The sequence below is a fragment of the Heterodontus francisci genome, chromosome 1 (assembly GCF_036365525.1).
Source record: "Heterodontus francisci isolate sHetFra1 chromosome 1, sHetFra1.hap1, whole genome shotgun sequence".
Taxonomy (NCBI): domain Eukaryota; kingdom Metazoa; phylum Chordata; class Chondrichthyes; order Heterodontiformes; family Heterodontidae; genus Heterodontus; species Heterodontus francisci.
The window spans coordinates 45,621,357-45,637,186 of NC_090371.1; the positions used below are offsets into that span (position 1 = coordinate 45,621,357).

The 15,830-nt window shown below is 45.0% G+C and overlaps 1 protein-coding gene across 2 annotated transcripts in view; it reads left to right on the forward strand.

Annotated features, from left to right (window-relative positions):
- ark2ca (arkadia (RNF111) C-terminal like ring finger ubiquitin ligase 2Ca) overlaps positions 1–15,830 on the forward strand; it is a 58,353-nt gene that overhangs the window by 30,250 nt on the left and 12,273 nt on the right. Inside the window, exons 2-5 of one of the 2 annotated variants that reach the window (XM_068045853.1) lie at positions 1,728–2,028; positions 3,690–3,815; positions 14,672–14,798; positions 15,553–15,657. In XM_068045853.1, the coding sequence (XP_067901954.1) occupies positions 1,728–2,028; positions 3,690–3,815; positions 14,672–14,798; positions 15,553–15,657 (659 nt within the window). Of the gene's footprint in view, positions 1–1,727; positions 2,029–3,689; positions 3,816–14,671; positions 14,799–15,552; positions 15,658–15,830 lie in introns of those variants that run through there. The other variant, XM_068045925.1, reaches the window with a different exon arrangement.

Sequence of the window (15,830 nt, forward strand, 5' to 3'; positions counted from 1 at the left end):
AAAGGTCCCAGCGGTTTGGAAAACTGCAAATGTAGCACTTCTATTCAGGAAAGGAGGGAGACAGAAAACTATAGCTAGTTCACCTAACATCTGTCATTGGAAAAATGCTGAAATCCATTATTAAGGAAGTAGCAGCAAGACATTTAGAAAATCATAATGCAATCAGGCAGAGTCAACATGGTTTTATGAAAGGGAAATCATGTTTGACAAATATACTAGAGTTCTCTGAGGATGTAGCAAGCAGGGTGGATAAAGGGGAACCAGTAAATGTTGTGTATTTGGATTTCCAAAAGACATTCGATAAGGTGCCACATAAAAGGTTACTACACAAGATAAGAACTCATGGTGTTTGTGGTAATATATTATCTTGGATAGAGGATTAGCTAACAGGAAACAGAGAGTCGGGTTAAATCGGGCAATTTCAGGATGGCAAACTGTAACTAGTAGACTGCCACAGGGATCAGTGCTGGGGCTTCAACTATTTACAATCTATATCGATGACTTGGATGAAGAGACTAAGAGTATTGTAACCAAATTTATGGACAATACAAAGATAGGTAGGAAAGCAAGTTGTGAGGAGGACATAAAGTGTCTCCAAAGATATGTAGTTAGGTTAAGTGAGTGGACAAAAATTTGGCAGATGGAGTGTAATGTGGGAAAATGTGAGGTTGTCCTCTTTGGCAGGAAGAATAGAAAAGCAGAATATTATTTAAATGGAGGGAGACTGCAGAATGCTGTGGTACAGAGGGATCTGGGTGTCCTTGTACATGGATCACAAAAAGTTAGCATGCAGGTACTGCAAGTAATTAGGAAGGCAAATGGAATGTTGGCATTTATTGCAAAGGGAATGCAGTATAAAAGTAGAAAAGTCTTGCTACAGCAGTACAGGGCATTGGTGAGAATACACCTAGAGTGCTGCATACAGTATTGGTCACCTTATTTAAGGAGAGGCATACTTGCATTGGAAGCAGTTCAAAGAAGATTCACTAGGCTGATTCCTGAGATGAAGGGGTTGTCTTATGAGGAAAGGTTGAGCAGGTTGGGCCTATACTCATTGGAATTTAGAAGAATGAGACCTGATCTTATTGAAACATATAAGATTCTGAGGGGGCTTGACAGGGTACATGCTGAGAGGATGTTTCCACTCATGGGGAAATCTAGCACTACGGGGCACAGTTTAAAAATAAGGGGTCTACCATTTAAGACAGAAATGAGAAGGAATTTCTTCTCTCAGAGGGTCATTAATCTTTGGAATTCTCTGCCCCAGAGAGCAGTAGCTGGGGTCATTGAATTATTCAAGGCTGAGTTAGACAGATTTTTGATTTTTGAGGGGCAGGCAAGGAAGTGGAGTTAAGACCACAATCAGATCATTGAATCTTATTGAATGATGGAGCAGGCCCGAGGGGCCGAATGGCCTACTCCTGCTCCTACTTCTTATGCTTTCATAATTGAGATTTTCCAGGTGGGTGTATCGGAAATTGGAATCTGCTGTCAGGAAATCCCATCCAGAGTAGGGTAGTTGCTGAACCTTCATCTAAGATCTTGAATTCCTGCTAGGTTCTGCCAATCTCCAAATTTGGTGGAACCCTCAGGCAAACAGTGTGAATGACCGTTTTAACCACTTATACCATTTCTCTGATCTCCTGCAGAACCCCCTCAGATATTCCAGGTGAATGTGTCAGCCAGAACGGTAATGCCAAAATAATTGTACTTCTTTCTTTCTGCAGGTGCCCCTTTCCCAAGGTCACAGAACTCTCATGCCACTTCCTGCAGGCAACTGCACCTCTCTCATCAACCTGAGTTTCCTCTATCTCCCTCTGTCCAATCACAGCCAGGTCTGAGCACCCAACTGACCTCATCGCACCAGCACACCACGTCCACATTGTCGCTACACCAGCCTTTGATGTCTTTGCCAAGCCCACAGTTCCAGGATGTTCCTACCTTCTTACCTCAGTCGTTGCACCAGCAATATCTCTTGCACCAGCAGTTGCTTGAGGCCCAGCACCGAAGGCTGATATCATTCCCCAGGTATATGAAGACCATTGATGACCAATGGCATTGTATCTGTTGAATTGTTAAAACTGTAATAGCCTGTGCAGGACATTCCCCAATGGCTCTGTGAATGTTGTGTAGTAATGAGCTGTACAGACCAGGAAGGTTCCACATTTGATCCATGCGCTAATCTTATTGTGAGCAACAGTGCAGGTGCCTTCATTGATGCCAGTGCCGCTGGGTTAGGGAGGGTCAAATTTGTCTGTGTTCTGCAATTGGGATTGACCTTCTGGATGGTTCAATAGTCTGCCAATACTCACTGTCTGAAATTATGCAGAAAGAATGGATCCTTATGTGAGGTACTAGAGGGTAGCCAGCACCTGTGGGAAACGCTAGGACCATTTGCAAAATCTTCATAATTTCAAAAGGGTAGATAAACAAAAAATGAGAAAGAGGTGGAATTCATTAGTACAGGACACGCAGCACATGGCACCAAATTGACCAACTTCCTGACAGGCCACAAAGATAGCTGTTGTGGAAAATGGAAAAAAAATCACACCAGTGTAAGAAAAGTAAGAAAAGTGCCCTTCTAAGATTTGGATTGAGGTGAAGGAAAGGACTTTTATGTAGGAAACACAGCAGCCAATTTACACACAGCAAGATTCCTCAAACAGCAATGAGATACTGACCAGATAATCTGTTTTAGTGATGTGGATTCTGCTCGAAATGGGGATGCTGGATGTTGACACTGGGGTCTGAAATGGAAAAGTGTTCTACTTATCTGTTATTATCCCCCAATTTTACGAGCAGGATTTTTTTTTAAAGTTAAAAATAATACCATATGATGATTTTCGAAAAGTTTAATCTTTAAATTATGCTATGGAATACCAGAGGGTGAAAGCATAGCGAGCTGATCTGCTATTTTAACCCATTAGAAGAAAATAATGAACAGTGGAATTTCAGATGAGCATATTAAGTTTTCAACAGTGTAATTTCAAGAGTTCTGATTATATCAAGCTTCTATATAAAGACTGCACTCATTAAACTCTTCAATCATAATGCTATAATGCAGTCACAGTCCATTGACTAATTTGTGACATTACTGCTTTCTTTTTGTTTTTTTGGTGAATGTTATGCTTACTGAGGCCAGGAATGCAGTGCTAGAGAATGGAACACTTCAATTTTGTGCATCCCTCCACCCAGTGCCAGACTCAGAATTCCCAGATCATGAGCAGCGTAGGTAGGATGCAGAATAAAGCTCCCCTCATTCTGTCCTCAAATACACCTTAAACCCCAACCTCTGAGAACCCTATTTAACCCCAATTGCCATTTTATACACCTGCCACCCCTCCCACAATGAGTATCAGCTAGTGTTGGATTGCGGGGAACATCCACTTGTGTTGACTAGAATCTAGGCTGAAACTGCTCAAATTAATTTTAAGGCACATAACAGGTGTCAGAGCAAAATTTCTATCTATTGGTTTGCATCTAACCAAGGTTCCAGAGATAAATGGACAGTTTTTAAATAGACAATGCCACCCAATCCCTTGGGTGCATTTGTTATTTTCCTTTTCATATGATTCGTTTTTGGGTAGCTGTCATTGGTTGAGCTCATGATAAATTTAGTTAGACTTTCCTGAGTGATTCTGTTTTGCTTTTTATGCAACTTTCTCCATCTTTGTTGTGTTACTTTGTAGACGGGCGCAGGAAAGGGCCCCTCCTTACCCCCACCGTCTCCGGCCAGGCTTTGACTTCAGCAACCATGCCCATCCTACTCCAACAGTGGGAACGCAGCCCAGGTACCTGACTGAAGGCACTGACTGGTAAGTCCTGGGCATGCTTCCCACTCCTTATTGGTTTGATCCTATTAAGGCATTAGTGGAGTCAGTAGTAGATCCTGTACTGGATATTGATATTGCCTTAATATGGAAATTATTTTCCTGACCTCTGCGCCAACATAACATTTTGGGAAGACTGAAGATTGGAATTTACACAGTGAGATATTCTCATACAAATGCCAGTGCATTCATATTCATTTCTCTGCTTGTTATTTTAGTGGAACTGCAAAACCGTTGTTACGATCAGGTGAGGAGGGGTCTCCTTGTTTGACTGCAACAGGGTTTATTTCTTTTAAACAGTGGATATGCTTACCAATTAAGTGAGTGTTTAACACTTTATGTGCTATGATCTTAAAAGAACCAATCGGACAGGTTTTCTTGACTTTAAACAAGGAATAGGTTAATTTATTGTACTTAAAACAAAAACCCGATCTAACTAAAATAATAAATTACGCCCCAACTTTCTCTCTCACACACACACACACACACACACACACACACACACACACACACACACACACACATCATACACACACACATCATACACACACACACGGATCATACACACACACACACGGATCATACACACACGAGGATCACACACACACAAATAGGTTACACAATGGAGAAGAATAGATTGGTTGGATTAGAGGCCGGAACAATAAAACGAATATACAGTCTGTGGAGTCTGGTAATTCAGTTGTCTTCCAGATGGACTCGGTGGTCCTGAAGTTTCTGGCTGGTAGAGGTGGCCAGTTGGTTCAGGGTTTTCTTGGAGGCAGTGATGCAGATGGTTTTGTTCCTGGGCTCTCTGTATGCAACAATGATAGGCTTGGATGGTTGCAGCCAGCAGGGAGGGTTTGAACTTGCAGGGTCGCCTGGAGAGAGTGAGAGAGACTGCCGCTTGGGTCCTTCATTGGTCAAGCTCAGGTATATATTTTATTTCAGATTGCTTCTAATTTCCACCCTACTCTCACCTTTACATGGTCCATCTCCGACACTTCCCTCCCCTTCCTCGAATTCTCAGTCTCCATCTCTGGGGATAGGCTGTCTACTAATATTCATTATAAGCCCACGGACTCCCACAGTTACCTTGACTACACTTCTTCACACCCTGCCTCCTGTAAGGACTCCATTCCATTCTCCCAGTTTCTCCGTCTCCGACGCATCTGCTCTGATGATGCTACCTTCCATGACAGTGCTTTCTGATATGTCTTCCTTTTTCCTCAACTGAGGATTCCCCCCCACTGTGGTTGACGGGGCCCTCAACCATGCCCGGCCCTTTTCCCGCACCTCACCCCTTCCCCTCCCTCCCAGAACTGTGACAGGGTTCCCCTTGTCCTCACTTTCCACCGCATCAGTCTCCATATCCAAAGGATCATCCTCCGCCATTTCCGCCTCCTCCAGCGTGATGCCACTACCAAACGCATCTTCCCCTCCCTTCCCCTGTCAGCATTCCGAAGGGATCGTTCCCTCCGTGACACCCTGGTCCACTCCTCCATTACCCCCACCAACTCATCCCCTTCCCACGGCACCTTCCCCTGCAATCGCAGGAGGTGTTATACTTGCCCATTTACCTCCTCTCTCCTCACTATCCAAGGCCCCAAACACTCCTTTCAGGTGAAGCAGCAATTTACTTGTACCTCTTTCAATGTAGTATACTTACTTGCTGCTCACAATATGGTCTCCTCTACATTGGGGAGACTAAACGCAGACTGGGTGACCACTTTGCAGAACACCTCCGCTCAGTCTGAAAGCAGGACCCTGAGCTTCCGGTTGCTTGCCATTTCAACACACACCCCTGCTCTCATGCTCACACCTCTGTCCTGGGATTGCTATAGTGTTCCAGTGAACATCAACACAAGCTCGAGGAACAGCATCTCATTTACTGATTAGGCACACTACAGCCTGCCGGACTGAACATTGAGTTCAATAATTTCAGAGCATGACAGGCCCCCCATTTTACTTTTATGCTTAGTAATTTTTTCTTTTTTCTCTTTTTTTATTTTTTGTGTTTATTTTATTTTAGTTTGTTCAGTTTGTTTCTACTGTGCCTACCCACTGTGTTTTTTTCATGTTTGTGCTTCTGGCTGTTCAGCTTTCAGTCCATTAACACCCTATCTGTACTAATGCTTTGTCTTTCAGCACACTATTAACATATTGTTTGCCTTTGCTCCATGACCTACTGGTCAGCTATTCTGTGACCTTGTCCTCTCAACACCGTCTCTTTTGTTATCTCTTGCCCCACCCCCGCTTTACTTGCTTAAAATCTTTTACATTTCTTATACCTTCCAGTTGTAAAAGCAATTAGTATGGAAGACTACCTTCGCAGGGCAACTAGTGATGCGCAATAAATGTAACCTTATGTTACTGACAGTGATTGTGTCCCCTGATTTAGATTTGAGGGGGGTGATCTTCTTGATGGTTGGCCCTAAAGCCCTCTTAATGCCATCATATATTCCTCTGATGTTTCCGGTGTCTGAGGTCAGCTGAATATGACTGCATAGGTGTTGCCAGTAGTCGTTTGCGCAGCGCCTGGCTGTTCTTTGTGCAGCGCTTCTGGTTGTTTTAAGTGCTACGGATGTTAACTCGCTGGGGGCTTTTTTGTAGTTCAGCAGTGCAATGCGCTTAGCGGCTATGACAGGTTCCAGCTCTTCAAAATGAGATTGAAACCAGTCTGCATTCCGCTTCACACGTTTACCATAGGTGATCATGGCTGACTCAGAGATGGCGTCTCTGATGGGGGCCCACTTGGTCTCTGCATCCCCTGTAGGAGTGTTTTGAAGGGGTTTTTCAAGTGAATTTAGAAACTTATGTAACAGCTGTGGATAAGAAAATCTGCTTGTGTTGATGCGCGGGTGGCCCTTCTGTTTGGAGTGATGCAGCTTCTTTGGTTTGAGTCTAACCTTGCTGCACACCAGGGAGTGGTCGGTGTCGCAGTCCGCACTGTGGAAGCTGCGTGTGATTTGAACACTGTTTAAGGAGGCTCGCCTTGTGATGATGAGGTCCAGCTGGTGCCAACGATGTGATCTTGGGTGCCTCCAAGAAACCTGGTGACAGGGTTTAGTGTGAAAGAATGAGTTGGTGATGCAGAGGTTATAATAGGTACACAACTCAAGCAGTCTCTGTCCATTCTCATTCATCCTTCCAATGCCATAGCGCCCAAGGCAGAAGGGCCATGAGTCATGGTCGGCCCCAACCTTGGCATTAAAGTCCCTCAGCAGGAACAGATGTTCGGTATTGGGGATGCTACTAATGATATTATGGGTAGGTGGTGGCGTAGTGGTATTATCACTGGACTAGTAACCCAGAGACCCAAGGTATTTCTCTGGGGACATGGGTTCGAATCCCACAACAGCAGAAGGTGGAATTTGGATTTAATTAATAAATCTGGAATTAAAAGCTAGTCTAATGATGGCCATGAAACCATTGTCGATTGTTGTAAAAACCCATCTGGTTCACTAATGTCCTTTAGGGAAGGAAATCTGTTGTCCTTACCTGGTCTGGCCTACATGTGACTACAGACCCATAGCAATGTGGTTAACTCTTACATGCCCTCTGAAATGGCCCAGCAAGCCACTCAGTTGTAACTAACCGCTACAAAGTCTATAAAAAGGAATGAAAGCGGACGGACCACCCGGCATCGACCTAGGCACTGGAAACGACAACGGCAAACCCAGCCCTGTCGACCCTGCAAAGTCCTTCTTACTAACATCTGGGGGCTTGTGCCAAAGTTGGGAGAGCTGTCTCACAGACTAGTCAAGCAATAGCCTGACATAGTCATACTCATGGAATCATACCTGACAGACAATGTCCCAGACACTGCCTTCACCATCCCCGGCTATGTCCTGTCCCACTGGCAGGACAGACCCACCAGAGGTGGTGGCACAATGGTATACAGTAGGGAGGGAGTTGCCCTTGGCGTCCTCAACATTGACTCTGGACCCCATGAAGTCTCATGGCATCAAGTCAAACGTGGGCAAGATAACCTCCTACTGATTACCACCTACCGCCCTCCCTCAGCTGATGACTCAGTACTCCTCCATGTTGAATACCACTTGGAGGAAGAACTGAGGGTGACAAAGGCACAAAATGTACTCTGGGTGGGGGACTTCAATGTCCATCACCAAGAGTGGCTCGGTAACACCACTACTGACTGAGCTGGCCGAGTCCTAAAGGAAATAGCTGCTAGACTGGGTCTGCGGCAGGTGGTGGGGGAACCAACACAAGGGAAAAACATACTTGACCTCGTCCTCACCAATCTGCCTTCCGCAGATGCTTCTGTCCATGACAGTATTGATAGGAGTGACCACCGCACAGTACTTGTGGAGACGAAGTCCCCCCTTCACATTGAGGATACCGTCCATCGTGTTGTGTGGTACTATCACTGTGCTAATTGGGATAGATTTCGAACAGATTTAGCAATGCAAAACTGGGCATCCATGAGGCGCTGTGGGCCATCAGCAGCAGCAGAATTGTACTCATCCACAATCTGTAACCTCATGCCCGGCATATCCCCCACTCTACCATTACCATCAAGCCAGGAGACCAACCCTGGTTCAATGAAGAGTGCAGGAGGGCATGCCAGGAGCAGCACCAGGCATACCTCAAAATGAGGTGTCAACCTGGTGAAGCTGCAACCCAGGACTACGTGCATGCCAAACAGCGTAAGCAGCATGCGATAGACAGAGCTAAGCGATCCCATAACCAACGGATCAGATCTAAGCTCTGCAGTCCTGCCACAACTAGCCGTGAATGGTGGTGGACAATTAAACAACTAACTGGAGGAGGTGGGTCCACAAATATTCCCATCCTTAGACATGGGGGAGCCCAGCACATCAGTGCGAAAGATAAGGCAGAGGCATTTGCAACAATCTTCAGCCAGAAGTGCCGAGTTGATGATCCATCTTGGCCTCCTCCTGAAGTCCACAGCATCACAGATGCCAGACTTCAGCCAATTCGATTCACTCCGCGTGATATCAAGAAACGACTAAAGGCACTGGATACTGCAAAAGCTATGGGCCCTGACAATATTCTGGCAATAGTACTGAAGACCTGTGCTCCAGAACTTACAGCCCCTAGCCAAGCTATTCCAGTACAGCTACAACAGTGGCATCTACCCTGCAATGTGGAAAATTGCCCAGGTATGTCCTGTACACAAAAAGCAGCACAAATCCAACCCGGCCAATTACCGCCCCATCAGCCTACTCTCAATCATCAGTAAAGTGATGGAAGGTGTCATCAACAGTGCCATCAAGTGGCACTTGCTTAGCAATAACCTGCTCAGTGATGCTCAGTTTGGGTTCTGCCAGGGCCACTCAGCTCCTGACCTCATTACTGCCTTGGTTCAAACGTGGACAAAAGAGCTGAACTCAAGAGGTGAGGTGAGAGTGGCTGCCCTTGACATCAAGGCAGCATTTGACCGAGTATGGCATCAAGGAGCCCTAGCAAAACTGAGGTCAATGGCAATCAGGGGGAAAACCCTCCACTGGCAGAGTCATACCTAGCGCAAAGGAAGATGGTTGTGGTTGTTGGACGTCAATCATTTGAGCTCCAGGACATCACTGCAGGAGTTCCTCAGGGTAGTGTCCTAGGCCCAACCATCTTCAGCTGCTTCATCAATGACCTTCCTTCAATCATAAGGTCAGATGTTCGCTGATGATTGCACAACGTTCAGCACCATTCGTGACTCCTCAGATACTGAAGCAGTCCGTGTAGAAATGCAGCAAGACCTGGACAATATCCAGGCTTGGGCTGATAAGTGGCAAGTAACATTCACACCACACAAGTGCCAGGCAATGACCATCTCCAACAAGAGAGAATCTAACCATCTCCCCTTGACATTCAATGGCATTACCATCACTGAATCCCTCACTATCAACATCCTAGGGGCTACCATTGACCAGAAACTGAACTGGAGTAGCTATATAAATACCATGGCTGCAAGAGCAGGTCAGAGGCGAGGAATCCTGAGGCGAGTAACTCACCTCCTGACTCCCCAAAGCCTGTCCACCATCTACAAGGCACAAGTCAGGAGTGTGATGGAATACTCTCCACTTGCCTGGATGGGTGCAGATCCAACAACACTCAAGAAGCTCGACACCATCCAGGACAAAGCAGCCCGCTTGATTGGCACCCCATCTACAAACATTCACTCCCTCCACCATCGACGCACAGTAGCAGCAGTGTGTACCAGCTACAAGATGCACTGCAGCATACACCAAGGCTCCTTCGACAGCACCTTCCAAACCCGCGACCTCTACCAACTAGAAGGACAAGGGCAGCAAATACATGGGAACACCACCACCTGCAGGTTCCCCTCCAAGTCACACACCATCCTGACTTGGAACTATATCGCCGTTTCTTCACTGTCGCTGGGTCAAAATCCTGAAACTCCCTTCCTCACAGCACTGTGGGTCGACCTACCCAAATGGACTGCAGCGGTTCAAGAAGGCAGCTCACTACCACCTTCTCAAGGGCAATTAGGGATGGGCAATAAATGCTGGCATTGCCAGTGACGCCCACATCCCATGAATGAATTAAAAAAAAATGGAGTTCCTTGTAGAACTGGTCTTTATCTTCAGGTGGGGAGCAGAGTGTTGGAGCATAGATGCTGAATAGGTGTAGTGGACCAGAGGCGGTGAGCAGTCGGATGGACAGTATGCGTTCTGAGCCATTTGAAGGTGGCTCTACCATGCTGAGCAAAGAGTTTCTGATGGCAAAGCCCACTCCATGCTATCTTGGTTCTTCAGGATCCCTACCCTGCCTGAAGAAGGTGTAGTCTTGCTTCTCCCTGCTGCTCTCACATGCGTTCAAGTCTTCAGAAGAAGGAATTTTCCTCCACACAAAATCAGGTGGCAGGTTGTTCAACCTTGCCCATCTCAGAGCGAAGACCAAAGTATGGAAGGTCCTCATCAGGGAACTCCTCTTTGCTGACGATGCTGCATTAATATCTCACACTGAAGAGTGTCTGCAGAATCTCATCAACAGGTTTGCGGCTGCCTGCAACGAATTTGGCCGAACCATCAGCCTCAAGAAAACAAACATCATGGGACAGGACATCAGAAATGCTCCATCCATCAATATTGGCAACCACGCTCTGGAAGTGGTTCAAGAGTTCACCTACCTAGGCTCAACTATCACCAGTAACCTGTCTCTCGATGCAGAAATCAACAAGCGCATGGGAAAGGCTTCCACTGCTATGTCCAGACTGGCCAAGAGAGTGTGGAAAAATGGCGCACTGACACGGAACACAAAAGTCCGAGTGTATCAAGCCTTTGTCCTCAGTACCTTGCTCTACAGCAGCGAGGCCTGGACAACATATGTCAGCCAAGAGCGACGTCTCAATTCATTCCATCTTCGCTGCCTCCGGAGAATCCTTGGCATCAGGTGGCAGGACCACATCTCCAACACAGAAGTCCTCGAGGCGGCCAACATCCCCAGCTTGTACACACTACTGAGTCAGCGGTGCTTGAGATGGCTTGGCCATGTGAGCCACATGGAAGATGGCAGGATCCCCAAGGATACATTGTACAGCGAGTTCGCCATTGGTATCAGACCCACCGGCCGTCCATGTCTCCGCTTTAAAGACGTCTGCAAACGCGACATGAAGTCCTGTGACATTGATCACAAGTCGTGGGAGTCAGTTGCCAGTGATCGCCAGAGCTGGCGGGCAACCATAAAGGCGGGGCTAAAGTGTGGCGAGTCGAAGAGACTTAGCAGTTGGCAGGAAAAAAGACAGAAGTGCAAGGGGAGAGCCAACTGTGTAACAGCCCCGACAACCAATTTTTTCTGCAGCAGCTGTGGAAGAGTCTGTCACTCTAGAATTGGCCTTTATAGCCACTCCAGGCGCTGCTTCACAAACTACTGACCACCTCCAGGCGCTTACCCATTGTCTCTCGAGACAAGGAGGCCAAAGAAGAAGATGTTCCTGACACCTCGAGAACAAATTAAAAAAATAAATAAATGATGAATTTAAAAACTCAATGCAAAGTGCCAATGGAAGGGATTTGCAGATGAAAGGGCAGAGGAATCATAATAGACAGTTCAGAAATTACAGAGTGAATTGCATAACGAATGCAAGTATGACTTAAAGTAGAATCAAGGCAGTGTCTTCACCTTTATTGTGCTTGCTTGTCCCGGAGTGATGTGAGCTGGTTGCTCATTTTTCTAGATTGGTGGATATGCTTACCATAAATGAAGAGTAGTTTTTTTTAAGGGTGGGGCAGGGGTCAGCAACCTTTTTTGCCTGAAGAGCCTTTTTGAAAGAAATTTGGCGAAAATAAAAAGTATTGGGAGCCGCAACATGAAGTTTTGGCATTTCTAAACCAAATACATAGCAAATTGCCAAGTGTCTCTAGTAGAATGCAATAATTTGCATGTATCATAAATAAAATACATATATTGAATTTATGTATCAGTACAAAAAAATTAAAATAGACCTAACTGAATTATCGTATTTTTGACTCTTTTTACGAGAATTTTGTCAGTAAAGTCATATTTTAAAAAAAACTTATGTTTATAAAGCGCCTTTAACATAATAAAACATCCCAAGATGTTTCACAGGAGCATATAAAACAAAATATGACACCGAACCACAAAACAAGTTATTAGGTCAGATGACCAAAAGCGTGGTCAAAGAGGTAGGTTTTAAGGAGTGACTTAAAGGAAGAAAATGAGGTAGAGAGATGAAGGGAGGGTATTCCAAAGCTTAGGGCCTAGGCAACTGACGGCGTGGCCACCAATGGTGGGGCCATTAAAATCAGGGATACACAAGAGGCCAGAATTAGAGGAGTGTAGATATCTTGCTGGATTGTGGGGCTGGAGGAAATTACAGAGATAGGAAGGGGTGAGGCCATGGAGGGATTTGAAAATAAAGATGGGGGAGGCGGTGGCGTAGTGGTATTGTCACTGGACTAGTAACTCAGAGACCCAGGGTATTGCTCTGGGGACATGGGTTCAAATCCCACCACAGCGGAAGGTGGAATTTGAATTCAATTAATAAATCTGGAATTAAAAAGATAGTCTAATGGTGGCCATGAAACCATTGTCAATTGTTGTTAAAACCCATCTGGTTCACTAATGTCCTTTAGGGAAGGAAATCTGCTGTCCTTACCTGGTCTGGCCTACATGTGACTCCAGACCCACAGCAATGTGTTTGACTCTTACATGCCCTCTGAAATGGCCTAGCAAGCCACTCAGTTGTATCTAACTGCTACAAAGTCAATAAAAAGGAATGAAACCGGACGGACCACCCGGCATTGACCTAGACACCGGAAACGACAACGGCAAACCCAGCCCTGTTGATCGACGTTCCTTCACTGTCGCTGGGTCAAAATCCTGGAACTCCCTAACAGCACTGTTGGTGTACCTACCCCACATGGACTGCAGCGGTTCAAGAAGGCAGCTCACCACCACCTTCTCAAGGGCAATTAGGGATTGGCAATAAATGCTGGCCTAGCCAGCGACGCCCACATCCCATGAAAGAATTAAAAAAAAATCTTTTGAATCAAGACATTGTTTGACCGGGAGCCAATGTCGGTCAGTGAGTACAGGGAAATAGGGGAACGGGACTTGGTGTGAGTTAAGACACGGGCAGAAGAGTTTTGAATGACCTCATGTTTATGGAGAGTAGAATGTGGGAGACCAGCCAGGTGTGCATTGGAATAGTCAAGTCTAGAGGTAATGAAGGCATGAATGAGGGTTTCAGAAGCAGATGAGCTGAGACAGGGGAGAAGCTACGGTGTTACGGAGGTGGAAATAAGCGGTCTAAGTCCTGGCACGAATATAAGGTTTGAAGCTCATCTCGGGGTCAAATGTGACACCAAGGTTGCGAACAGACTGGCTTAATCTCAGCCTGTTGCCAGGGAGAGGGATGGAGTAGGTAGCTAAGGAACTATAACTGAAGATGCGTAGAATTCATACAATTTTATCGGCTATTGATTCTCGTGATGAAAATCAGCTTCTAATAGCACATTCAGAATAATTTATCGTCTCAGCTATATTAAAAACAATACTGGTCACAACCAAAAAAACTGTTCCTTGAATCAAATGCCTTATCTATAACCATGATGTAGCTATACCACTTGAACAGGTTTATTCAGAGCACAATGAAGTTTCTTGTTAAAATAATCATTTGAAATCATAAAGTGCAGCAGAATGATTAGCATTTTATCTCCACAATGAAAGCATGGCTCTTACTTTTCTTGATTTAATTTTTTTAGGCTTTTTTCATGTTAATGACATCTAACCGGAAAAGGTTAAGAGCCGCAAATGAGATGTTAAAGAGCCACAGGTTGCAGACCCCTGGGGTAGGGGCTACTGGTGTGCCCAGATATCTGATTGCCATGTCTGGGTAGGATTCCTTATATTTGTATGGAGGTTTCTTTTGTGAGAGGCATGTCCTCCATTTTGGCACAGAGCTGGCAAAATCCGTGCTAAAGGAGAGATACTCAAAGGAGATAGGCTTGTCTTTGTGTTCCAGAGGTTAGTGAGACGAAGAAGATGTTGAAAAATTAGCTCTGATGCTTCAGCTACTGATAGTTTTCTCAATACTTTAAAGTGGTGAAGTTGACTAGGTTTGCTTTCAGTTCACCCAAGAATATTTTGACCTATTAGTGCCTTATTATTCTGGGTTGATGTGATCATACCATCATTCGAACAACCATTCTGTATCCTCTATTCGGTGTGCAATAAATGGTGAATTTATGATGTGAAGTAAATGTCCTCATACGTAACATGGCAAGAGTTAGTTTCAGAGTTGGAAAGTTTTGAGAAAAACACAATAGTCACAGAGATGCAATTACTCATTTTCTCTTGTTTCCTATTTGTTATTTTGGAAGGGATATAAGTGTAGAGGCTGGCTTGTCCCATACTCAGTACCAGGCCCTCCCAATGCATCGTTTACACCATTATCTTGCAACTCCCAGAATACATCATTTCTCCAGAAGTATGTCTTCAGCGTCATTGGTGAGTATATTTGTTGGTCTATTTTGGTTTTGTGCTCAATGTTGTCTATTCTTTCATTGTTGCTCTTATTGTTATTGTTTGTTGAGCAGAAAAGTCAGAGGAGCTGCATGTCCTTTTCATCATTGCAGCATAATTGAATAATGTGGTGAGCTAATTCTACATGGTTTATGCTGTTGCATCATGTATCTATAAACAAATATTAAATACGGATTTACATTGAGACAGTGCCCTTTCGATTCTCTCTTGCAGCTCCCCTGGTGCCTCAGTTGGTAAAGGCAGTTTGTCACAGGAATATAGACCCACAGGTTTAGTTTCCAGTCTAGGGTGATTTAGATAACTTCAGGTATGGTGGCAGTAGGATGCTACCTTTGGCCTTCGAAACCCTCAAAGAGGGATTAAATAGTAGTCAGGTTTCCGTATGTGTGTGTGTGTGTGTGTTTGAGGACAGAATTGAGCTCAGTTGCGATACCCACCTACCCCCTTCCCCTGGTTGAAAGCCTACATTATACATGGTGTTTGGACTCACAGCTAAAGAGTGCCAACCTGTAGAACCATACATCCTGCAAGCAGTTACCGCATTCAGGAGAGCTGAGATTTGGCAAATAAGAAAAAGTTCTCTAACCACTGCTGAGAACAACTAATTCAGTGCAAATCAAGTATTAAATGTGGGTCCTTTCTGCTCTGTATGGCTTAGTTACCACACTAAATGGTTATTTGTTCATCCTTAACAATAAAAAAAATCTGTGTTTTCCAGATTATTCCCGACATGAGGAATTATCCTTATCCACATCTTCACCTGCTGGCACTCCAAGGATTAAATGGGGGTCGGCAGAGTCCTGTTGTCAGGGAAAGTTATGAGGTGCGTCACTTGCTGTCATAGATGCTGGCAGAATTTAGACAGCTGCTTATCTGTAGTATTTGACATTAAGCAACATATATGATTAACTTAGGATCGCACTAGATCTCCCCTCCTTGGGGTCCATCATAAAATCAGCTTGACGTGTTATAGCATCACTAAGCAAATCTACCCAT